Source organism: Carcharodon carcharias, chromosome 4 (genome assembly GCF_017639515.1).
Source record: "Carcharodon carcharias isolate sCarCar2 chromosome 4, sCarCar2.pri, whole genome shotgun sequence".
Lineage (NCBI taxonomy): Eukaryota > Metazoa > Chordata > Chondrichthyes > Lamniformes > Lamnidae > Carcharodon > Carcharodon carcharias.
Genome location: NC_054470.1, coordinates 110,201,580 through 110,227,386, shown reverse-complemented (window position 1 = coordinate 110,227,386; position 25,807 = coordinate 110,201,580). Strand labels below are relative to the sequence as shown.

Here is a 25,807-nt window from a genome sequence, read left to right as displayed (position 1 = left end):
CCATACTTCAATTAAATATTTAATTGTCTGTCAAGTGCATTGGGATATCTTAAGATTATGTGTTGCAAAGAGATCTGTCAAGCATTTTTGCAAATGAATTGCAAAACCAATACAGTGCACACACCAGGCAGCAACACACACATTCCTCAGTGCACTCGCCACGTGCCTGATGGCGACAATGCGCATGCGCAGAAACCTGGGTAGGGCGGGGATGCGCATGCGCAGAAAGGAGTGGGTGGGAGGGAGGGGTGCCCACCCGCGGGTCCGCGAACCTCCACCGCCCTCAGCGCGCGCGCCCGCACACAAGCAGCACTCCGATCGTGCTCGCGCGCCGCCCGCCCCTTTCCTGCCCTCAGCGCGCGCGCATGTTGCGCGAGGGGGCGTGGTCTGAGGCCGGGCTCGAGCACGCTGAGTCGGCGCCGCCGCTGCTGCTGCTGCAAGATGGCCGCTCAGGACGAGCTGAGTAAGTTTACAGCGAGAGTTAATGGAGGAGGAGGGAGGGGGAATGAAGAAGCTTTTAACTTAAAAAAAAACAACCCCATGCACACCCTGACACTACCTTACACGGAGGGCAAAAGATCATGAGAGTGGCTGGGGGCAGTCTACACCCTTATTTAATTTTTTAAAAGTGCCTCTTACCTCTCTATTAGTCAACCTGAGTGGATTTCTTTTTACTTAAGTTTAATTTTTAATATAAAACTTCACTTTTTAAAAGGTTCTAGGGTCTATCTAATATGACACCTATTGGCGTAGAGAATATGTGGGCCCAGCCCCTAGCTGCCACAGTCCAGCTGTTCCTGTGTAGCACACTTCCCAGCCCAGCCCAGCACCACTCACAGGGTTTTAATTTACTGTGGATAACTTTCATCCCTATATGTGTTTTTATTTTGTTGTTTGGTAATTTCCAAGGCAAGTTGCAAATTGTGAGATTGCAGGCCTGTACTTAGAGATGCTTTTTTAACTGGTGGGAGGTTTGGTGTGAAACCAAAAGTGAAAATCTAAAGTAGGACTTCTGTACAGAAACCAGCATATAAACTATTTATAAATTATTTACATCTGTTTTAACTTGTTAGCTTGTCTTCGTGGTCTTAATGCAGATTTGTATACCTCGCATGTTATTCCCCTTAATGTTCATTTCACTCTTCTGTAAATTGAAACTAGGTATTTGAGGCCTTATGGTTAAAACTGAAACATTTAGACCCACTTAAGAAAGATTTGCTGCAAACCCACTTTATTTGTTTAAACCTTCAGACCAAATCTCAAACTTGTATGTCCCACTTGATACAAGCTAGGTCCCTAAGCCATTCCTAGTTTGTAACAGATTAGCTGTTCTTGATATATATAATCGAGAGCCTTAAAATTGATTTCTGTGCCTAAGAGGCCATGAGGGAGCGGGTGGGGGGCAATAGCTGGGGTTTTCCAACCTTGATTGCTTTTTAATTGCTGGAATGACAGGACCAGGGTGGGCCTTTATCACCCTTTATCAAATGCTTGCTCTGTCTTCCACACAAAGAATCCTCACTTGGATAAGATTATAGAGGCTGCCAGCACCTGTGATCCTCAGTAAAGTTATAATCGAGTAGACGGAAGAGAATTGTGACATGATTTCTCTCTTGTTTAGAAAGTGTGTGAGGAGCACACAGGAGTTTGTGCCAGTTTTTAAAAATGTGAAATTGCGCTTTAGTCTAGATGACATTTTATTTCAGTTTTTACCTGCTTTATTGGAGCAATTACATAGCGGAAGGAGTCATCGCAACCGCATGGGCACATTTAAGGGGAGGCTTGATGCATAACTGAGGGAGAAGGCACTAGAGGGATATGGGAGCATCATGAGAAGTTAATTAGAGTGGTTGGAGGCTTGTGTGGAGTATAAACACCCTTGGACAAGTTGGACTGAAGGGTCTGTTACTCCACTGTAAATTCAGTACAAAATGTGATCTATGTATTAAAATGTGATAGACCATGAGAATAAATCCTACACGTTTAACACCATCACCTGATCAGCAAAATTAGATTTCTATCATTAATTCAGTTCTGGGCATCGATTTAAGTGTTTTGTGCAACGTCATGTTACTTTTTTGAAGTTTTATTAAATTTTGAGTCAATTAATGTGCTCACATTGGCAGTCAATGCTTACATGGCTAACACTGTCATTGCCTATTATGCGTTGGCATTCACAATGAGCAGAAGCAAAATTAGTATTTTTAACACTGAGCGGCTACAAATTTTAAACCTTTGCAGCAAAGACTAAATTTAATTCATTAGTAGAGTACCTATCTAGTACATCCTGTAAATTGAAATATAGAGTCCTGAACACCCATCTTGAAAGTAGTGGAACGACGATATGCTATTTCATTGCTGTGGAGAAAAGTGAGGCATCGCTGCAGATTAATGTATTTTATCTTGTAGAAATATTTTCCATTTTCTTCATATCCCATTTTCTTCATAAAGTTACCTCTATCTGGTGCCTGCATCAAGGATTCTTGAAACCAAGAATCAAATTCATGTGAATATATTGGAATCAAATCTGACCCGGAGACAAGTGAACAAATTTAGGATAATCCTGGAAAATAGCCATGGATTAGCAGTCACTCTAATTTTTTTGATGTACGTGGGAACTGAACCACTAATCTTACCTTTGGTTAAACTAATTAAATAAGTTTCAGAATGTCAAAAACACGTAATGGATTGGGAAAGCAGAAGTCACTTTGATTTAAGACAATTTCTTGTTTGCAGATAAACAAGACTCTTACAATGAAGTGATATTTAAGTTAAAACAGAAGGAAAATGTGATTGTCAAGTGGAACTGCTAGTTCTTCTGGTGAAATGGTGTAACGAACCAGTTTCCATATCCTGAATTTCATATTTCAAATTTTGGTTATAAAATGTGTTTTGTTCTTCTATAAACTTGTAAATTTCATTTTGATGTGAATCCTAATTATAACTCGTGGGTAACACCCCTCCCCTCACCAGATAAACACATCAAGCGCTCATTCATCTCATTTGTTGTTTGTGGGACTTTGCTGTGCATATTTTGCTGTGCCATTTTCCTACATAACAGTGAGATCCATAGAGTGTGAATTGCTTTCAGTCATCCCAGGGGGAAAAAATAGACTGTATTTCACAGTCAGCGCTCACTACTGACCTCAAAGAGAGCAGTCCACAAAGATCCAGCAATCTTTCTGGTGTGGATTTCCCCTACCTCAACATCAGTTTGAATCTGGCACCAGGTCAAGGGAATCTCCATGCATCCAACAACATTGATGCCATCAAGCAGGATAAGCAGCCATTCTCGCAGACAACAAACCAGGAAGTAAAAAAAAACACTGAATCTTTCATTTAATTAAACTTCTACAGACAGTGGAATAAATGGGTGGGACATACAAATGGGATTAAGCTAGAATCTGAAATATTGCAAACAAATTTTTCAAAAAGTGAATATTTTATCTTGATGGAGAAATGTGACCTTCCACAAATAAATTTAGTTTTTCAGGGCAGTGAGGCTGTTCAGCAATAATTATGAAATTAATACACTGTTATGAACCCAGTTATACTTCTTTCAATGAGGTGTAACCTTTTCGAGGGTGTTTGCAGTGAGAATAAAAGCATAAAAATGGAAGTTCTCATTAGTTTAGCGATTTCTAATTGATTGCAGACTGGAGGAAGTTCAACTCACCCTCTGGAGAAGTGTAGATCACTGACAGCAGTTTCTGGATTTCTGCATCTAATTGCGCACGTGCAGACTGCAAAAGTTTTTGTCATTTTCAGATGATTAATGATGGTGAACATTGGCAGTTTTTTCGTCGTTACTACCACAGAGTTCGGGCCAGTGCATGGGATACAAATGCCTTTACTATATTTGTATATGTTGAAACATAAAATAAAATGTTGATTTCAAGTGTGTCCGTTGAAAAAGACACGCTTTGTTTTGGAACTCGAGAGTGTTGCACCAAAGTGCTACGCCACTAAGCTAAAGTAATTGTGTATACCACAGAATAGTTGGACAGTAGGAAACATCTATTCATGCACCAGGCATCATGAGCGTCGGGTAGGCTTGACTGAGCAGCTTGTCTTCTGCTGTCCATCATTTTCATCTGTTCTTATGTTGACTGTTCATTCTCAATAAAACTAGGGAGATAACTTGTTGATTTTGGAAACTAGATTTGCTTGATTTGTTTAAAGCCTCTAGTACCCAAGCCTGCCAACTGCAGTTACAAATCCATGCACTCTGATCTTTTCTCCACCCTAAAGTAATTGCCTGCTCCAGCCAAGCCTTTTGCAAGCCCACAATAATCAGCAGCACTCTGGGATTCTCTTTGATCAGGGTTGTCGACTCTGGTTGGAGGTAATTCTGGAGGTCACATCACATTACCTCGTTCCTCAATCAGTCTTCCCCACCCCTGCCTTCAAAATTCTATAATTGGGAAAAGAATAGTTTCAAGTAAACTAACAAACAGTATTTTTTAAATTCCCCTGTGATTTTTCTCCCCTCGGTTACCCTCAGCAGTAGCTGTGAGGTTAACCCTTTAATTCCTGGTGAACCCAAGCCAATCATGGAAGGTTGGCAACCATACTTTTGCTAAAATATAATCCAGACTGTAAGAAATGCAATTTGCATCCAGCCAGCCCAACCTGATCACATCATACAAGCCCTAATTGTATTTATTTTTAACCTTTCAGCAACCTGACCAACACTGTGGTATATAAATTAAAATGCTTTAGAGGCTTCCTATTGCATGTATTTTTCACATTAACCTTTTGCTCTTCTGTAATTTTGTCAAGTATCATGTTTCTAATTTTGTTTATAAAATGGGATTTGTTTTTCTTTAAACTTTTAAATTTCAATTTAAATTTGAATTCTAGTTAATTATAACCCATGGTTATCCTCCACTCACCAGAAAAACACATCAAGTGCTCATTCATCTCATTTGCTGTCTGTAGGACCTTGCTGTGCATATTTTGCTATGGCATTTTCCTACATAAAAGCAAGATCCCTGGAGTGTGAATTGCTTTCAGACAATCTAATTTCCTGTCCATCCCAAGGAAGAAATTCCATGTAATTTAAACCACTCTTAAAAAAAACAGTTTGGACCCAATTCCATGTTACTACATCATATCTGCAGGTCAGATATGTTGTAATACCACAGTTTATTTATAATCATTGCAGTTCCATTCATTTTCATGGAATGAAACAGCACAGGAGGCCATTCAGCCCATGTGCTTGTTCCAGCCCTTTTGTAGGCCAACTGATTAATCCCACTCCTCTTTCACTATAGTCTTGTGAATCTATTCCCTCCAAGTATTTATCCAATTTATCTTATTTTATTGTTGAACCTGCTTCCAACACCATTTCAGGACATGGATTCCAGATCATAACTCACTGTGTAAGAAATATTGTTTCCTCGGGTTCTTTTGTCAGTCGCCTTAGATTTGTGTCCTTTGGTTATCCACCCTGAACCAAAATTCATAGCATTTCTGTTCAGTTTTCAACCACTAATTTTTGCTATTTGAAATGGTGTGACAGTCGCAGTTAAAGGTATATCAAGTTTTCTGGCCCTAGGTAGCCCTTGCAAATCACAGCAATTTTGTGACTATTCAGAGTGACCCATGATTCACTGATTCAGGATAGAGGAATAAGCAGGTGGAGAAGCTGTTGGAGAGTGGGGGTGGGTGGGGGTGTTGGGGGTTTCAGCAAGTAGTCATAGTTCTTGTCAGAACCAACAACATAAGGAAGAGTAGAATTCAGCTTCTGTAATAAGTGCTGACTCTGCCCTGGCTGAAAGGTCAGAGGTGAGCCCGCCTCTACTGGCCCAGGAAGTCACAACTAGATTTTATTGTCTGAGGTTGTGGCTTCCACCTCCATGTGGGATGATGTCCCACCATCTACAGCTGCCAGCCAATCAGATGATGAGTAGGCCTCCAGTCCCTGTGGCGCCACTGAGAGTGGTGGTGGAACTGTAGTCCGTCCCTCATGAGGAGCCATGGAGCAGTCCAGATCTAAAGGCAAGTAGGGTGGCTTCGCTGGAGCCAGTCAGGCTTTGGGGGGGTGGGGGTGGGGTTTGGGGGGGGGCGGGGGGGGGGGGGGGGGGGAATAGGTGGGTGCATGGGGATATGCGGGGGCAACAGTCACCAATGGAGAGGGCTCTCTGTTGGGCGCAGGGTGCCAAAACAGGAGGGACTCAGCCTTCCAAAGTCCATGGCCAGGCTGCCAGGGTTTACCTGGCCTTTACGTCATATAAAATACCAATGGCCACTGGAGGAGGCCCTTAAAGGGCTACTTTAGAGTCTCAATTGGCCCACAGTTTGATGGGCCACTTGATTCCATACCCCATTGCTGGTAAAATGCTAGCGAGGCAAGTAGATGAAGGCTGTTCTAATTTGGGTTCTTTAGATATCTTGATGAAATCTTGAGATTTGTATATTTAAACATGAACTGTTTATTGTTAACCTTTAACTACTTACAGATCTCAGGTTACTGTCATGCATGATGCTGTAACCTCCATGCAGGCTGGTTCAAGAGTGTTCTCTTTTGACTGTTCTCTCAGTCTATTACCATGTGACTCAATACATCATACTGTGGGCAGTGCTATTCTCTAGCCCCACATTAACACTTGCTCTGCTGAGCACCTTCGCGTTACAATAACATGCAGGCACATACTACAACAGCAAAAACAGATGGGCATGCCCCGCCTCCTCTGCCAGGCCATTTGTGGGTGCGCGTAAAACTCCAGGCAGAATCTCTGGAACCAGATGATAGATTTTAAGAAAACAAGTGGTAAACGTGAGCAATCTCAAGATTATTTTCAGTACCATATAGGAAGAGCCAGGTAAGGGAGATAAATGTGTGGGCAGGGAACTTTAGGAGAAAAGGATTCAGATTTCAGGGGCATTGGGACCAGTCCTATGGCAGGAAAGAACTGCACGAGTGAGCTGTCCTGCATTTAAAGATAGCAGGGCAAGATAGTCAAAAAAAAATCAGAAATGGGGCAAAGCAATAACAAAAGTGAAAATTGCTAAACCGAGGCATTATTTGATACAGAATCTAAAGAACAAAATTGAGTCATTGATCTAACAGCCTAATAATTATTAGGCAATATTAATAAATGAAGTGTGGCTGCAGCTGGGTCAAGGCTGGCAACTAAAAGTTTCTAAATATTATGTTCGAAGGACTAAAGGGTGGAGGGGGCAGAGGAAATTAATTCAAGACAATGATGGTATTGGAGTGTGAGAATGCAAGTAATGAAGTGGTTGAGTTGAGTAGTAGCACCAGATCAATGACATGACTAGAGGCATAATGCAAACTGTGGATTTGTTGTAAGGAAATCAGGGATGAAATTTGTAGACAAATTAGAAAGGCGTGGATAACCAAGGGCTGTAATTAAAGGAGGATTTAATTAGCCAAAAATATACTGGGATAGGAAAAATTATAGTGAAAGAAAGATTTTTTTGCCACGTGTTTAGGACTGTTTTCTCTTAAATTGGTATTCTGATAGGGAAAGAAATGTGGAGTTAATCTGGTTTTGAGCAATCTAGCAGAGTAGTTTATAGCATTATAGTTTAACAAGGCAGTTCTTAGTTTTTTGTTTGGTTGAAGCAGGAGAGTGGGGTTATCTTAACTGGGTCATATGGAGAATACAACCACCACAAAGCAGATGAGGTGAATGGCCTGTTCCTGCACTGTAGTTCTATAATATGTTGCCATTCCCATTGAGGCCAAATTGTGAACTTGCACCTTCTGGACCAGCTATGCCCTGCTGTCAGTGAAGAATCCATAGATGCCAGCAGTGATGAAAATATGTGGTGAGTAAGAGAGCTCAGCTCTCCCTTGGCCAGAACCACGACAGGATCTCTGATTCATGTGTTGGAATGGGGCTGTTGCTGGACATTCTGTTCTGCAAGGTTACCACGAAGGCATTTTTGCCACTAAAGATGTTTTTGGTGATGTTAAGGAGGCATCAAGTGTCTTCTAAATTCTGGCAAGTTTTTCCTAAGGGCTTTTGCCAGTTCAGGCATGGCGTGAATACGATATTTGTAAGTAGGTATGGCAGATTATTTGCTTTCTATTTTCACTTTAGCCTTTTTTTGTAGTATTCAGATTTCATATTGTTCAGACACATCGAGTTGATGGGTTCCGTCTCTAAGCTTGCCCTGCGTCGACTGGCTGGCAGAATGGCTGTCAATGTATCATGAAGTTAAGTACAGAAACCTGAAGTCTAACTGTCATAAATAGTCCTATAATATTGAAGCAACATGGTTAAAATAGCTCCCAAAACTACAAATCCATTTGTCATTTCAGTATTCTGGATATGTTGCAGAAATAAGCCCTTTAAAATGTTTAGACATCTAATATCAAACTATTTATGCAACCTTCCCTTTCCACTCCATAGTTGGACGGAAATGTCAACTTTTCTTCATTACCCACATAGCAGAAAACCTCATTTTTAATTTTAAAAAATTCCTTGCATCAATATTTGTATTCCTGAATTTAATCTCTAGGATGTTGCAAGCAAATTGGCAGCTTGCTGATTGCGAATTAACAATGATTCCTAAGATGGCTGCTGTGCCTCTGAGGGAGACAGAAAGTGAGGAAATGTTCTCCTTTTCCAGCAGGCTAAACTGAAAACAGAAAGCGAATATTCTCGTTACCTACTCATTAATGCTACATGTCCTCCCCCCACTCACCCCGATCCCTGATGTGAGTTGAGAAGTCTTCACATCCAGATTTTCTTTAGCTAATGAACGTACCCACAATCTGATGGAGGAAATTGCCTATTTTTTTCCAGCTATAAATGATTGTTAGGTTTTCCTCACAGACGAATCAGTGGATCCTCACTTAACTCCCAAAGAGATTGGTTACAGTCTGTGTCAGAGGAGACATTCACTAAGCCCCTAATAGATCCATCATACATGTTCATACTTATTGCCTAGTTGGTCTGGATTCTATATGTTCTGCAGGGTCTACTTGGGTGTTGATCCTCAATATTTCCCAGTAGTGATCTTGACTGACTATGGGGCATTATTGTACCTCCCCCCAAACCCCTATCCGACATCTGAAGTGTTATTTGGAAGGCACTGGTTATGAAGTGTTTGTGATGCTTAAGTTTGACCAGCTTTATTAAGTGTTCTGTGCCCTCTTGAAGTTCTGTACACACCCCTGATAACTGGTTCAGTTTTCCTGGTTAAAGTATACACAGTAGAGACATTCCAAGGTAGGTATCCTGTTCTCCAGCTAGGGAATGGAAGTAGTCAACCTAAAGGCATACAAACAATGATGGACAAGACCCTCTGGCTCATCCAATTTGTTCCACGCAGGAAGAACTTGTGAGGAAGATAGTAGTTTACATAAGGAATAGTTCACATGAGGATATCCTTTCATAATATTCATTGGACAAGATTCTCACATAAACTGAGTTCCCAAATTCTAGCTGTAATCAAGGTAACTACGTTGTTGGTCTGGCGACCTTTCCTTTAATTGGTCACAATTGCAGCAGGCTGTTGCCCAGCATACCTGACTGTGGATTTTTAGGCTCTCTACAGAGATATAAACCCAAACACTCAAATCTCTTTTTGGGCAGTTGAAAGTACCACTTGCAATACCATTGATAAAATCTTAAAGAGTTTAACGAGTATAACACGGATCAGTAATTCTGAACTGCATGGGACTGGTGATCCTACAGACCTCATCTCATCCTCCGACCCCAACCTCACTGAGCTCTCAAGAACTGCCATCTCTGTCAACCAATATCACTGTACCAGAATTGTTTATCTTTTACCTCATTTGCTATTTATGGGTTTTTGCTATTTGCAAATTGACTGCCACTTTGCCTAACAGTAACCGCACTCAAAACTAATTGGTTAATGAATTGTTTTGGGACATTCTGAGAACATGATGAGCTTTATAAATATTAAATCTTATTTTCTTGAACAATAGTTTCTATAAATCAAGTTTTAGCAGGATTGTTCCATTCTTTAAGTTTGAAGGGAGGTTTTTTTGTAAAGGTCCTGAGCTTAAAACATCTTTGAGCTGAAAATTGTAACAAGATTTAAGCGCAGTTGCAGGGAGATTTGGTAAAGAAGATAGAAAATTAGTTTAATTTTCATAAGTTGTATTTTCCTTGCCCACTACCCCTTAAAAACTACAGAGATCAGACAGTCTGCGCAATTGATATTCTAGGTAAACAGCTGTTCTCTTCAACTGCCCTCCTCCGCATGGCACTTGCACAGATTTATTTATGTAACTAGACTGTCCTGCATGAGGGAAGTAAGTTTATTTCTCTGCCAGGAGTGAATAAGGAAACATTATTTTCCCCTTTAGTAACAGAAGAATATATTTTATATTACATGATATAACATGTTGCTTATAAAGCAGTATATTAATAGACTTAATGTGATTAACACTGGATAGGATTTACTGGTAACATATTAAAATTTGTACAGCATGCACAATCCATATACTTCACTCTGCTTTATTGCTGATTAATTCTGATTGGCAGTCTGAAACTTACTGGCACTTTCCAATCTGCAACATCGTCCGAGCAAAAACAGTGAACGTCCAGTTTACCGTTGAACCAGTTTACTGAAGAAAGAAATAGGAATTGCAGTCTTCATGGGATCAGTTTTATCTTGGTCACAGAATAATACATTGTTCACGAAATGTAATTGAAGCTGGCGCCACCTGACTTAATGTGGGAGATCCACAAATAAACATAATAACTGTAACCTGTCCTGTCTGGAACTCCAAAATCCGGAAACACTAGTTGCCTGGAATTTTTTTTTCAGCAGCCCCCACACAATTCTCAGACTTGCCACTCGCTGCAACAGCCCAGGAGCCATGATTGCATCAGTGCCAACAAACAGCAAGGGGCGGATGGTGATCCCAAAGTGCTCTTTATGCTTTTGTGAAGAAATATTTTTTCCAATATTACTGTGGGATACTGTGAAGCAGGCTTGTGGGGGCTGTGTGTATGTTTGCGTGTGACTGATTTAATTAAACTGAAGACAGTCAGACTACAAGGTTTAAATCATCAAAGAATTAGGTGTAAAAGCAGGCATTTTGAAGTGGAAATGAACAAGCTAAGATGGGATACAAGTAAATGCAACATGAATAAGAATTTACATTAGGAGATAAATGAGTTGAATTTTTAGCTGTTGAATTTCAAAGAGAGAAAAAAGGAAGTTTTACAGCTGGCAAAGATCATAAATGAATAAAGCCACGTTATTAAGTTTTGGTTTTTGTTCTTGAAAGTAGTGGCCATGAAGACAACATGAAAGGTTTTTATATTCTGGGAAAGGTAACTTCCAAAGAAAGTTAAGAACAATGGGTTTAAAGATGAAAGAGGAAAAAGCATATTTAAGAAAGGACTAAACACTGTGTGGGGTGTGGCCATGTGAGAGGTTGAAGAGTGTGCTGTGCAAAGATAGACCTGTGAAGAAAGCAGCCTCTAGCCATCCCATAGAAGTGTCTGGTTGTTACAGACAGCAAGATTTTGTTACAAGCCTTGGATTTCCATTGTCAATTGAGAAACAGAAAGAATCCCTGTGAGATATCTCCCCTATAGCAACAGTAGGCGCCTTGCAGTAATATTACTGGATGTTTTATAGATTAAGAATCTATAAAATGTTGCCTGGAAAGGAGTGTTTATTTGAGAGCCTGGCTAAGTAGAAATCTTTTAGGAACTGTTGTAAAAACTAAATTTAACTGTGTAACTGTAATCTTGTGTGTTTAAGTTTTCTTTTCTTATGTTGATAAATGCTTGAATTTAATATTTAAAATCTCCAAAAGTGGTAGTGGAACCTTTACTTCTGACTTCAGTACACATATCTTCTCATAATAAAAATGCAAGTTGCAAATCGTTGTGATAGCTTGACCAAGTTTCCCGTTGGGATTTGGTCAGTCTGGCAAATACCGCCTGCCATATCATAACACTTTGAAAACAGTTCTAACGGCGAGTGCCAAGTGGACCCAGGATGTTTGTGCGCTGACTTAGCGCAGGCAAAGGCAGCCAGGTGCACCTCTTCTTAGGCAGTCCCTTGGGATTGAGAATGACTTGCTTCCACTCTGGTTCAAAGGGTCCAGAGGTGGCTGATAAGTCCAGTGCACAATATGCAGACTCTGCCACATGCGGGGCAGATAGCGCTTGCTGTTAGGGTTGTCCATGAAGGTCCAGACATTTTTGATGAGTGTAAGATATCTGTGCATGGTTTTATTTTAACATGGGGCAGTCGTAGCATGCCAACCACCACACAGTTGTGGCAAAGCGGGGCCTTGATCCAATGGCAAGGGGGTCCTGAGGCAATTGGAGGTCAGGCTTTGCTGTGCAACATTAACAGGGTCTGTGCATGATAATAGGCATGTGTAATTTAGTACCTGACAGATGTGCCTGGAGTGTGGGCAAAGCTGGGATGCCAGGCAGCTAAGCTGGAAAGGTGCCTGACAGTTTCAAACTATGCTGTGTTTCTGCTTCTTACCCCAGGCTGGCCATTTTGCTTTGCAGGTACTGGCTGCTAGACCAAAAGGCTGGGAGGGGTGCGGTGTGGGGTAGTGGAGAGAGGGGCTGATTATTCTGTGTGTGTGTGTGTCTGGGAAGCAGTGGTGTAGAGGGTGCAGATTAAATAAGAATTTGAGATAACTGCAAGTGTCTTCATCAGTATACTATGAATTCATTGGGATTTACAGGCCTTACAAAACATTTATAAAGGAGTGTATTGCTTAACTGTCATTTATGCTCAGTTTTATTCTGGATGCCTGTGCATTAGTGAATTAGCCCATATTTTCAAATGACTGGATTTGAAAACACGAAATTACAGGTCTTAACTCTAGTTTTAGCACATTTTATGCTTCAGGTACATATTTATATCCCGTTCACAAACTTGTGATTAGGCATTCTAACGTTATTTTATAGTCCACAGAATACAAAAATCCAGAAATGCCTTTGCCCCAAACATTCTGGACTGCAGAGGTTGCAGTGTGTTGTATGTAAATTAGGGTAATCTCAAAATGGAGTCTAATTACCGTTTGTCTGTGTTAAAGCCCTGTAATCCTAGGATCGACCTTCAATCAAATTATAGGTTCTTTGAAGGACAAAGGGTTTTTCATGATAATGAAAATGGGTCTCAACCAATTAACAGACTCCTATTTGGGGATCATTGACACCATCTATCTCTTAAAATTACAGACTGTCTGCAGTCTATTTGTAGATAGCAGTCTAGAACCATTGGCCTAAATCTCATGTTCAGCTGGTTCTACCTGAAGGATTATATGATATTTTGAGTTCTTTTCCAAGATTTGCAATTTAGGCAAATGGTTGCGGCAGAACCATAGGTCTGCACATGACTGATATCATGAATGGTCAGGAAAACATCCCGATGATCTCCAAATAATGTAAACCATTGTTTAAAAATAACAACTTGGAATACACAACTTTTAATATGTAGTACATGTAATTAATGGCATACTTAAAATTTGTTATGTACAACGCACTGAGTTTTGTTTCATGCATTTTAGATCAACTTGAACGAGTTTTTATGCGCCTTGGTCTTGCTGAAACAGATGAACAGTTGCAAAGTATTATCTCAAAGTTTCTTCCTCCTGTTCTGCTGAAGCTGTCAAGTGTTCAGGAAGGAGTTCGTAAAAAAGTAAGTTTATATGGCATTCCTCTTTTGTTATAAGCTACGGTCTAGATTTTTACGTCTAAAGACTGTTACACATCTGTGCATTGTTAAGGTTAAGAAGGAAAGAAAATGGGTTTGATTTTTCAGTTTTATTGCTGGCGAATAGTGCTGGAGCAGGGGATCAGGCTGTGGACAGACGTGCAGTTGAAGACGAGGATTTTCAATTTGAAGCCTTAAAGAATCGAGAATTAAGGGAGGCTGACTGAGAAAGAAGTGTGGGATAGAATGCCAAAAGTGACATTTTAAGTGTGTGGTGGGATACAGCAGATGAACTCAAGCCCTCAGAATGACAAAGTCACAGAGGAGAAAGCCAGTGATGGTGTGTGGTAGGACTGGGAGTTGGCACAGTTGGCCATGGGCAAATGGACAGTTATAATGGTAGCTAGGACATAGGACTTGAAGACCCACACAGGCGATTGGTCTGGGGATACCAATACAAATCACAGGAACAGCAATTCCAAATCATATACATGGAGTACCAAGGGGACTAGGTGGAGATGATCTGTTCAGTTGGGTTCAAAGTTGAAGGATGTAACTGCTATATGAATTCTGAGAATGTTAATTCATACATTGTCCAATGACCAAGACTGCAAGACATTTTCAATACCATAATTGGTCTCAGATTCATTTAAGATGGAAGATTTTGGCCATACTCAGGTTATGGCAAAGACAAATATAACATCTTTTAGGAAAAACATTTTTTCTAAAATTATCGTTGACTTTAGAGAAGATAATCTCTCATTAATGAAATACTGATTGATTATAAATGACATTTATAAAGGAACCACATAACCATCACATAAAGATGTTCCTTTTTAGATTTGCTTGTACCCAGGCATGTTTTCAGTCTGAAGTCTTTCTCCCAAATAATTAATTTTACTTAAACAAGAAGGAAGGTGCAACATTGGAATAAGGACATCAATGACATGGGCAGCATTTTTACCCAGTCCTTGTTGCCCTGAGGCGGGGTGGGGTTTCTTCTTGAACTGCCTAAGTCCGATGGGTGATGGGGTTACTCTTTGTTACGGTGTTTCATATAAGTGCGTAGGCCACTTCAGAGAACAGTTCAGACTAACCACGCTGGTGTGGGACTGGAGTCGGATATTGGCCAGATCATATAAAAATGGCTGGTGCCCTTCTCTAAGGCTGTTATTGAACCTGTTGGGTTTTTATGACAATGCAATAGCTTCATGGTCACTTCTGCTTCTGATACCAATTTATTATTTCCAGATATTTTTGCCTGAGTTCAAATTCTCAAACGGCCATGGTGAAATTTGACTTCACATTCTCAGGATTATTAAACCAGGTCTCTGGATTGCTAGTCTAGTAACATAACAAACATGTTACCGATTGGCTTTGTAGCTTGATTCACAGTTATTATACATTTGATGACCATCCTTTACTTAACATTTGAAACCTGTTACCACTATGCAGGTTTAAATTCAGTTGATGCAAAAAAACCAACAGCCATGGTTTTATTTGTTCACGGGATGTGGGCATCACTGGCTGGGCCAGCATTTATTGCTCATCCCTAATTGCCCTTGTTCAGAGGGTATCTAAGAGTCAACCACATCGCTGTGGATTTGGAGCCACATGTAGGCCAGCAGGTAAAGACGACAGATTTCCTTCCCTAAGGGTAATTTGTGAGCCAGATAGGTTTTTACAACAATCGGAAATGGTTTCGTGGTCATCGTTAAACTTTTTATTGAATTCAAATTCCACCATCTGCCGTGGTGGGATTCGAAACTGAGTTATTACTGGCATTACCCTGGGTCTCTGGAATACTAGTCTGGTGACAATACCACTTTGCCACCACCTCCTCATCGATCAGTTCATGGATGTTTGAGACAATAATGACACCAGGCCAACAAATGATGGTATTGCTGGAAAAAAGTATGATTTCCACTGTCAATCGTGTATATAGCAAAGGTTCTATCTAAGTGCAAGTTATTGTTACAGTGAAGTAAGCAGCTGTTCCTGTGTTCAAATTCAGGTCATGGAACTGCTAGTTCATCTGAACAAGCGCATTAAGAGTCGACCTAAAATCCAGTTACCAGTGGAAACTCTGCTGGTTCAATATCAGGATCCTGCTGCTGTTTCCTTTGTCACAGTATGTACCTATCTGATTTACCTTTTGTAGATATTTCTTTTTGTATTTATTGTTTCCAACAACTTAAGGAAGTAAAATGACCTGGACTGGCAGTCGGGTGGGTGGTGGGAAGTGGGTTCGTTATGTGAATATGCCGTGGTTTAACCTCATGCATCTCGCATGGGTGTTGTTCATGGCACATGATTTTTATTCACCAATTTGGGGACATAAATGGAGGGACTAGTGACTTTAGTTCAGACCTATATTGTGGGGTCAGTGGCGAACCAACATGGCTGTTCAAAGGAATTAGAAAAAGCTTCTCCAGGATTGTGATGTGTAATTAAACATTTAAATCGTCATTAAACAGGCTTATGAGTTTTTTTATTATTGCCGTTCAGAATCCACAAAATCTGAACCCTATCAGCATTCATTTTGAGAGATCGTTCCAGATTACACTACCCTTTTGTGTGATGAAGTGCTTCTTTGAAAAGCCTAGTTCAAATTTTAAGGTTGTATGCCTTTGGCCCGGACTCTCCCATCAGAGTTATTCTGTAGCTGCTGTGGATGTTGCTTGTGAATAGGATCGGGCTGAGCTGGTATGCCCCCCGCAGTCACGTAGCTTGCAAACACTTACTGTCTTGGGCTCACAAGTGAAGAATAGCCACTAGGAATGTGGTACCAGGGGACTTCTGGTGCCAGTGGGACTATGCCCAGATAAAAATCAGCACCTGTAGTGGCAGCCAATAAATGCTAGCCTTGCAAATGATGTTCTCACCCTGTGAATTAATTTTTAAAAAGGAAAGAAAATCAGAGATGTGGTAGGGGAAGAATTGGATGATTAACATTGCACCAGGAATGTTCTTTTGGGATTAGATTTAATGCCTATGATGTACTGGGTGTGGGAACACTTGATATTGACCTTGTATTAGAAACAAGAAAAATGTTCATTTTCTTGACACTGGATCTTTTTGAAAGTGAATTTACTTGGATTTGATCTGGAAAAGGACAAATGCTCTGTTCTTCTCATTCTTACCTGATAGTGTTGATTTTAAATCAGTGAGGTTGCCGTGATATTTATTCACTAAAACAGAGTTTGGGGAACCTCTGATCTTGCCGACCAAGAGGAGTTATCAAAATGATATCTCTCATCTTATAAAATGAACGTCTTTAACAAACTTTTTTTTTTACATCCCAGAATTTTACAATAATATATATCAAGATGGGGTACCCCCGTTTATCTGTGGAGAAACAATGTGAATTAGCACCTTCCTTGGTTACTGCAATGGAAAGCAAGCCTCAGCCACAACAAGACAGGTACAGTATTCGTTATTGCAGCATGGTGCAGTACTGCAATACCGATGGAAACCTGACATCAGAAAAAGCCCTTGTTAGCAAAATGTTGATGTTTGTATTGTAAAAGTGCTCATTCAGTGGCTTTGAAGAAGGCACATTATTTTACCCAAATTCCTTGAAACTGCTAAAATATGTTAAAGTAATTAAAAGGATAAGAAATCATTGCCCAAAATGTTTCTAATTTGGATTAGGGTGTTGACTAGCCATGTATAAATAACCAATCTGCAACGCAGAAATCCCCGCTTAACGTCGACTCACTGAACGTTGTTTCACTTTAGCATCATTGATAAAGTACTGTCAATATATCTGTTTAACTTTGCCAGTTTCACTTTAATGTCGTTTGCCACAGACTTCCTCTTCTATGGTCTGTCTGCTCTGAAGACTTGCCCTCAGTCCTTCTTCCTCCTGCTCCTACCCTTCCTGACACCGGGCCTTGCCGATGCCTGGCTTCTGTTTTTACCTTAGTCTTCGGGGCCTGTTTCAGCAGGTCCCAACTTTTGACTCCCCTCCTAGCTTCACTTCTGAACTTGCACTGAAGTTCTGGTCATCATCTAGTTGTAGAAGTTGGCCAGTGCAGGTAGTTCTGAGATTTTAGGGGCTACCCACACCAACCAATTTCTCCCACTAGATGGAGCCTGGTCAATCTTAAAGTACTGTGCTAAGATGAGTACTGTAATTTTTTAGAACAATTTAATGTATTGATATGGTATTTCTTGTTTATTTAGTGATTTATTTTATTTTACAAGTTATTGCAGCTAGGGATGCACAGTGCTGCACATGTATGGTGCAGTATTTGAACTTGTACATTGGTTTTTCCAGGCGAGAACTGTCTGAAGGACCCTAACTCCAGTTTTAATATTGATTCCTTCGGGAACCTATGATTCACTTAAAGTCGTCTCACTTAAAAATCATGATTTTCAGGAACGCAACCACAACTTTAAGTGTACCTTTCAAGTCCTTTTATAAATATAGAGGAAGATGTGTCTTTTTATCCATTCATAGTATGTGGGCGTTGCTGGCTAGTACAGAACTTATTGCCCGTCCCTAATTGTCCCTGAGAAGGTGATGGTGAGCTGTCTTCTCAAACCGCTGCAAGCCATGTGGTGTAGGTGCACCACAACACTGTTTGGGAAGGAGTTCCAGGATTTTGACCTAGCAACGATGAAAAAACAGCAGTATATTTCCAAATCAGGATGGTGAGTGGTTTGGAGAGGAACTTCCAGGTGGTGATGTTCTCATGTGTCTGCTGTCCTTGTCCTTCTAAATGGTAGCAATCGAGGATTTGGAAGGTGATGTCTAAGGAGCCTTGGTGAGTTCTTGCAGTGCATCTTGTAGATGGTACGCACTGCTGCCACTGTGTGTGGTGGTGGAGTGAGTGAATGTTTGTGGATTGGGTGCCAATCGAGTAGCCTGCTTTGTCCTGGATGGTGTTGAACTTCTTGAATATTGTTGGAGCCACACTCATCCAGGCAAGTGGAGAGCATTCCATCACACTCCAGACTTGTACCTTGAAGATGGTAGACAGCCTTCGGGGAGTCAGGAGATGAGTTACCCATTGCAGGATTCCCAGCCTCTGACCTGCCCTTGTAGCCACAGTATTTAGTCCAGTTTCTAGTTAGTGGTAGCCCCCAGATGTTCAGCAATGGTAATGCCATTGAATGTCAAAGGGTTAGATTCTCCCTTGTTGGAGATAGTCATTGCCTGGCATTTGCGTGGCATGAATGTTACTTGCCACTTTTCAGCCCAAGCCTGGATATTGTCCAGGTCTTGCTGCATTTGGACATGGACTGCTTCAGTATCTGAGGAGTCACAAATAGTGCTGAACATTGTGCACTCATCCACGAACATCCTCACTTCTGACCTTATGATGGAAGGAAGGTTGTTTATGAAGCAGCTGAAGATGTTTGGACCTAGGACACTACTCTGAGGAGCTCCTGCAATGATGTCCTGGAACTGAGGTGATTGACCTCCAACAACCACAACCATCTTCCTTTATGCAAGGTATGATACCAGTTGTCTTTGTATTTCTTCTCAATACCAGATTGTTTGAGAGGGGCGATGAGAAGATAGTGAAGGAGAAGTTTAAATCCCCTCAGGACTCGATCTGAGCAAAATAGTAAATAAAATCTTTTATCTTAAATTGCTTGAAAATCCAATTCCCCTAATGTACTGTAGTTTGCTGGCAAAGTTTTGTCTTTTAGTTAAGGAGAAAATTGTTGTGAGGCAGTGCATAATTTTATTAGGATCAAACACATGATCAAATTCTATGTAGGAATTATTTCTTCACCGTTTCTTTCCACCTACTAAAACAAAACCTTTTCAAAGCCTATTTTTTAACTGAGGTTTCACATTTTCTAACTTTCCACCCTGCACACCCTCCAACTGGAATTCATTTACATTAAATGCCAAATATTAATGCTTTTTTTTACATCTTTTAAGTGTCATCTAAAAAGGCCAACTAAGTATCAGTTTGGTTTAATTGATTTTAAATTAACAAAAATCCAAAGTGCAATTGTGATCACTCAGAACAGACCATGGAATGTATAATGACTCATTGCCCAAATCACAATTATGAAGGAGGCATCACAATGATACACTCACTAACCATGCAGTAATTACCTGGCCTAACCACATGAATGTAAAAGTATAGCTGTTGCTGTATATCTACATCAGGCATAAGAAAGCAGTAGTTGATAGCACTTGTGCCTTGTTATAGCTGGTGCATGTAACCTTGGTTCACACACTGGTGCAGTACAAAGAGAATGCTGTATTGTCAGAGGTGCTGTCTATCTGATTATATATTAAACAAATTCTCGTCTTCCTGTTGAGGTAGCGATAAAGGATCCTATTGCGTTGTCCAAAGAATAACAGGTGACCTATCCAAAAGTCCTCCCTCATCTACCACAAAAGAAACAGATTGATTCCGATTTTCTGTTTGTGATGTGTTTAACTCTGCACTAAATTGGTTACTGCATTTTCCTTCATGACCATATTGCAGTTCATGAAGTAACTCATCAGATGTAAAGTGCTTTTGGACTTCGAGGCTACATTAGGGGACTGCATAAATGCAGCTTTTTCTTTCTTCCTTTCTAATAAATATTAATAAAATATGAAATGGACAATACTTTCGATCGTTAATTTAAAGCTTTAATTTACTGCTCGTAGTTTCTTTCTCAATCCACATGTCCTATTAAGTAGCTGATGATCACTAAATTAAAGTTTCAGCTTGTAAGTATGTTGTACAAGGTGTCATGACTCACTGGGGATAGTGCATTGTAATATCAAACCCCACTGTTCCCTGAGCCGTGACAAATGTGAAAACTTTGACCAAACCACCAGATTATCCCAATTCTACCTGACTGCTTAATTTAGATTAACAGAATACCAGCACCAGGTTTGTAAACTTAATACATAAATAACTGTTTATTGAACAAACTGTTGTTAACCAGTGGCAAAAGAATGAAATATGAACTGCTAACTTCTAACACTATAACTTAAACTCTACCCCCTTCTTAAATCCCTATACAAACACAAAGCAGACAAAATATAGATTTTAAGGGCGGGATAAAACAGTTCAATAACATCAGTTCCGGAGTACAGGATTTGATGGGTTGATTTTGATCGATGTCTTCCAAATTCCTTTCAGTTCTTGTTGATAACACGCGGTGGTCTTCCAGCACTTTCAGCATTTAGTTCACTGCCTGAGAATTTGCTTTTCAATGTCTCTAACAGTGGTTTCCCCTTTTCCTTTTTACAAGGGTTTCCTCAGAGAGAGAGAAGGTTATAGAGATATGAGGAAAAGAGATTTTAGATATTTTCTCTTGCAGGCCAGGAGTTTTCTGCTGCAATGTTACCACACAAAACCCTGGTCACCTGGTCAGGAGCCAATTAAAATGCTGTTTTCAGGCAGCTCCTTTGGTCCAGGACTCCTTTCTGGCACCATCCTGTCTTTCATGGCACACTCTGTTCCAGGACTGCAACATTTTATATATCTCATCCTGTTCCAGTGGACGTGTCTTTCAAACTGCAGCCATTGTAATTTTAATCCATAGTCCAACAGAAAATAAAAAGATATGTTCTTTACAGCAGTCCAACAGAAACAAAAAGATATGTTCTTTACATGCCTCTACCCTTAAAAGGGATGAAACCCCATTTCAAGAATGCACTTCATCACAAGGTATAAGACACATGGGCAACAAAACATGAGACTTACTTTCATTCACCCTTCTTCCCCCTTATACAATCTTCAGCACTTCTTACCCCTTTAACTTATTTTTTTATTTTATATCCGGAAAATGCATCTGTGATCACGTTACCTTTGCTGGCAATGTGAACAATTTTTACATTGAATGGTTGAAACAATAGGCTCCATCTAAACAGTCTCACATTTCGAGTTTTAAACTTTTCAATTAATGCAAGCAGATTCTGGTCAGTGTAGATTAATATTTCTTTGTTATTGTTGGACATAAACTTCAAAGTGTTGAAGAGACAACAAAAATACTAGAATTTCTTTTTCTACTGTAGAGTACTTTCTCTGATATTGATTTATTGGAAAAGTACCCCACCGACTTCTCTATCCCTAATTTATCATCTTGTAATAGGACTGCACCTCTCCCCAAGTCACTAGCATCAATTGCCATTTTAAAAGGTTTGGTAAAATCAGGGGCGACCAACACTGGTTCACTTATTAAGATTGCCTTCAGCTTTTCAAAAGCTGCTTGGCGTTCTGCTGACCATACCATTTTTGTCTGTTTTCTTAAATTGGTGAGAGGTACAGCTATTGTGCTGAGGTTAGGCACAAACTTCCTATAAAACCCACACATTCCCAAAAACCTCATGATTTCTCATTTAGTTTTAGAAATGGAAATTCTATTAGAGCGTTCCCTGTTGCTGTTCTTGGCAACACTTGCCCTTGTCCTACAATGTGACCTGGATAACTTACCCTTGCTTTTGCAAATTCGCTTTTGGCCAGATTCATGACTAAGCCAGCCAACTACAATTGCTTAAACAGGTCCTATAATTGTTTTACATGTTTTCCTCCCATGTGTTACTATATATTATGACATCATCTAAATAAACTATACAGTTATGTACTTCAGCTATGACTTGATTAATAAGTCTCTGGAATGTAGCTGGGACGTTTTTAAACCCAAATAGCATGACTAGACATTGATACAACCTACTTGGTGTAACAAAGGTGGATATTTCTTTAGCTGTTGATGTTAATGACACTTGCCAGAACCCCTTCCATAGATCAATTTTAGAAAGAAATGAGGTACTGCCAACCCTATTTTTGCAATCTTCTAACAGGAATTGGGTACAAATCTGTCCTTGTTACTATATTCCCTTTCCTGTAGTCTATACAAAATCTAGTGGATCCATCCAGCTTAGGAACCAATACTACCAGTGAACTCCCATTTTGGCTAAGCTCAATCAATTGATTGCCAGGCATATATTGGATCTCTGTTTCTAACTGAGTTTTTTTGGGCTCGACCGATAACGATGTTGTTTTATTGGCACTGAGTCTCCTGCATCCACATCATGTCTGACTAATGTTGTACATCCAGGTGTACCCCTACAAATTCCCTTGTACTTCCTAAGTAACCTTATTAGATATTTCCTTGGTCCTTCCTCTAAATATGAGAACGCTGTGTCTAACCGTCCCAGTATTTGCGTATTGGCTAGTCGAATTGTAGGAGGTTCACTTCACTGTCTACTTCTCCCTCTACCTTGCCCTTACTGTCTCTGTCATCCTCCACTAGTCCTACCGCCTGGCACACTTGCTCTGTCTTATCATCTTCCCTGCGATGATATTGTTTCAACATGTTTATGTGACATAACCATTTCTTCTTCCTACGCTCAGGAGTCACTTCACTAAATCTCCCAACTATCTTGTAGGGGCCATTGAATTTCGCTTTCAGGGGTTCATCCTGCAAATTTAATAATACCAATACTTCATCTCCTGCTTGGAACGTTCTAGTTGTAGCATGTTTGTCTGCCCATTCTTTCATTTTTGCTTGGGAAATTTTCAAATGCTCGCGTGCTACTTTACATGCTGCTGTGAGTCTTTTTGAAAACATGGACACGTAATCCAACATCGAGGATTCGTCTTTCTGATATAGGAACTTTTCCTTAATCATTTTTAAGGGACCTGTTACTTTATGACCACAGATCAATTCAAATAGATTAAATCCAATAGATTCACTGCGAGAAGCTCTGGTAGCAAATAGTAAGAAATCTAATCCTTTGTCCCAATCCTTTGGGAATTCTTGGCAATAGACTTAATCATGGTTTTGAGAGTCTGATGGTATCTCTCTAAAACTCCCTGTGTCTGTTGGTGATGGGCAGTCGACTTTAGTTGTTTGATACTGAAATTGCTGATTATGTCCTGGAAAATCTTAGACATGAAGTTAGAATCTTGGTCAGATTGTATTTCAATTGGTTGCCATAACAAGTGAAAAACTGAGTTAACTTTTCCACTACCACCCTCGCTGTAACTATCCTTAAAGGAATAGCTTCTGGAAATCGGGTTGTCATATCCAAGATTGTAAGGATATACTGATGTCCTGCTTTTGTTTTTGGGTAATGATCCTACACAATCTACTGATATCTGACTGAACGGTTCTTCAAAAACTGGTATGTATTAAAGGTGCTGATTTGATTACGTTTGAGATTTACCTACTACCTGACATGTATAACACGTTTTACAAAATTGCACTACATCTTTATGAAGACTTGCCAGGTAAAATGCCTGTTTATCGATGCTTGGGTTTTCTGTATTCCTACACGCCCTGCCATAGGAATTTCATGTGCTACTTGCAATATCTCCTCACTATATATTGGGTGGTACCATTATCTGATGAACAGCCATCCATTCCTCATCCGCAGGTCCGTGAGGGTGTCTCTACTTCCGCATCAGAACTCAGTTTTTAATGTAATAGCACTCCTTCCACCTCAGCTTCGGTGTGAGCTGACTGTGCTAGTTTGTTTAACTCTGCATCTGCTTTCTGAGCCTCAATTAATGAAGACATGCCAAACACTTCCTTTGAATTACTCTCATCCTTAAAGAAAGTTTCGGCTACTCTGACATCTGCTCATGGTATTACCTTGACATCTGCTCATGGTATTACCTTGACCTCTGGTGATGGACTTTGTTTAGCCATTGCTTTGGTCACCACACAATGGAAAAAAAAATATCAGGAACCTGTTCTCGTAACTGCTCCATCTCTTTAGTCTGTCTCGGACTTTCCGTAATTATGGGCGAATCTATAAGCTTCACTCCTGCCAAATTATTTTCCAGGAGTAAATCAACTCCATTCACAGGTAATTTCTTAACCACTTACAGCCACCGTCCAGACACCAAATCACACTCCAATGCACTTTGTACAATGAAACCAGGATATACTCTCCACATATCCCATTTACCAGTACTTTAGCTTTCATTGAACTCTCTGGAGGGAAAACTAGGTCCTTTTCCAGCAAAAGAGTTCGAGTAGCTCCTGTGTCCCTTAATATAGTTATGTGTTTAGCTGCATTATTTGATTAAAAGGGGGTTATATTTCCTTTCAACAAAAAGCCTTTATATCTCTCATCTGCCTTATTCATTTCACTTGCATTCACAGCAGTGTTTACCTCCAGACCTTTATTTGTAGTTAAAGCTACAATTTGATCCGTGGCATTTTCTTTTCAGATTCACTCTTTCGAATTCCAGTAAGTCCCAAGGGTTTCCCTTACAACTCCCAGCATTCTGAACGAAGTACAATGGAAACACTTAGGCCTTTGAGTTTCACCACACCCTCCATACCTTCCCCCCTGATTTGGGGAGGAGATCTCAAGGTATTCCCGGCTATCCATTATTTACCTTGGCTACCTGCCTTCCTTTCACTCTCCCACTTTCTACCTTTTTCAAATTTATGGGGGTGATGAAAAAAACATTTAGTTTTATGGATCAGCTCATAATCGGCAGCCATTACTGCTGGCTGTCTAGCAGTTGCAACCCCTTGGTCTTTAACAGGCTTCTTATTACAGAAAGTAGGGAGTTTTTAAATTCTTCTAAGAGAATAGTCTCTCTGAGAACTTCATAGATGGTTTCAATGCTTATGTCCACCTGTCAAAACAACTTTGCTTAATCCTTTCAAATTCAATGTAAGTTTGCCCAGGCTGTTTCCTTAAATTTCAAAACTTTTAGCTGTATGCTTTAGGGACCAACTCATAAGCACTCAAAATGGCCTTTTTCTCCACAACATAATCCCTAGAAACCTCCTCTGACAGTGAAGCATAAATTTCCTGTGCTCTATCTGTCAATTTGCTCTGTTTGGGCAATGTCCAGTTTTCCTTTGGCCAGTTCATCTGTTTAAATATCCTTCCAAATGAAATAAAGAATGCTTCAACATCCCTTTTCTCAAATTTTGGAAGAGTTTGTACAAATTTAAACATCTCCCCACTGGGTTCTGGTTTGGAAATAATTCCTGCCTCACCTACTGGAGTCTCATTTTTAACTGCCAGCATTCTAAGCTGGAATTCTCTCTCTTTTTCTCTTTCTGTTCTTTCCTGTTCAAGTTTATGTTTTGCCATTTCTAATTCCCTTTGAAATGCACTCTTTCCTTTTATTTTTCTTTCTCTGCCCTTTCTGCCTTTGGAATGCCTTTTCTCTTTCCTTTTCTGTTTCTTCTGCCTCTAATTCCAATATTTTAT

The 25,807-nt window shown here is 40.1% G+C and overlaps 1 protein-coding gene across 1 annotated transcript in view; it reads left to right on the top strand.

Moving 5' to 3' along the window:
• The first annotated feature begins 402 nt into the window (after positions 1 to 402).
• Positions 403 to 25,807, top strand: part of ecpas (Ecm29 proteasome adaptor and scaffold) — a 108,562-nt gene continuing 83,157 nt past the window's right edge. The window contains exons 1-4 of the mRNA XM_041185984.1: positions 403 to 463; positions 13,505 to 13,635; positions 15,665 to 15,781; positions 16,956 to 17,074. Of these exons, the coding sequence (XP_041041918.1) occupies positions 442 to 463; positions 13,505 to 13,635; positions 15,665 to 15,781; positions 16,956 to 17,074 (389 nt within the window). The 5' untranslated portion in view covers positions 403 to 441. The remainder of the gene's footprint in view (positions 464 to 13,504; positions 13,636 to 15,664; positions 15,782 to 16,955; positions 17,075 to 25,807) is intronic.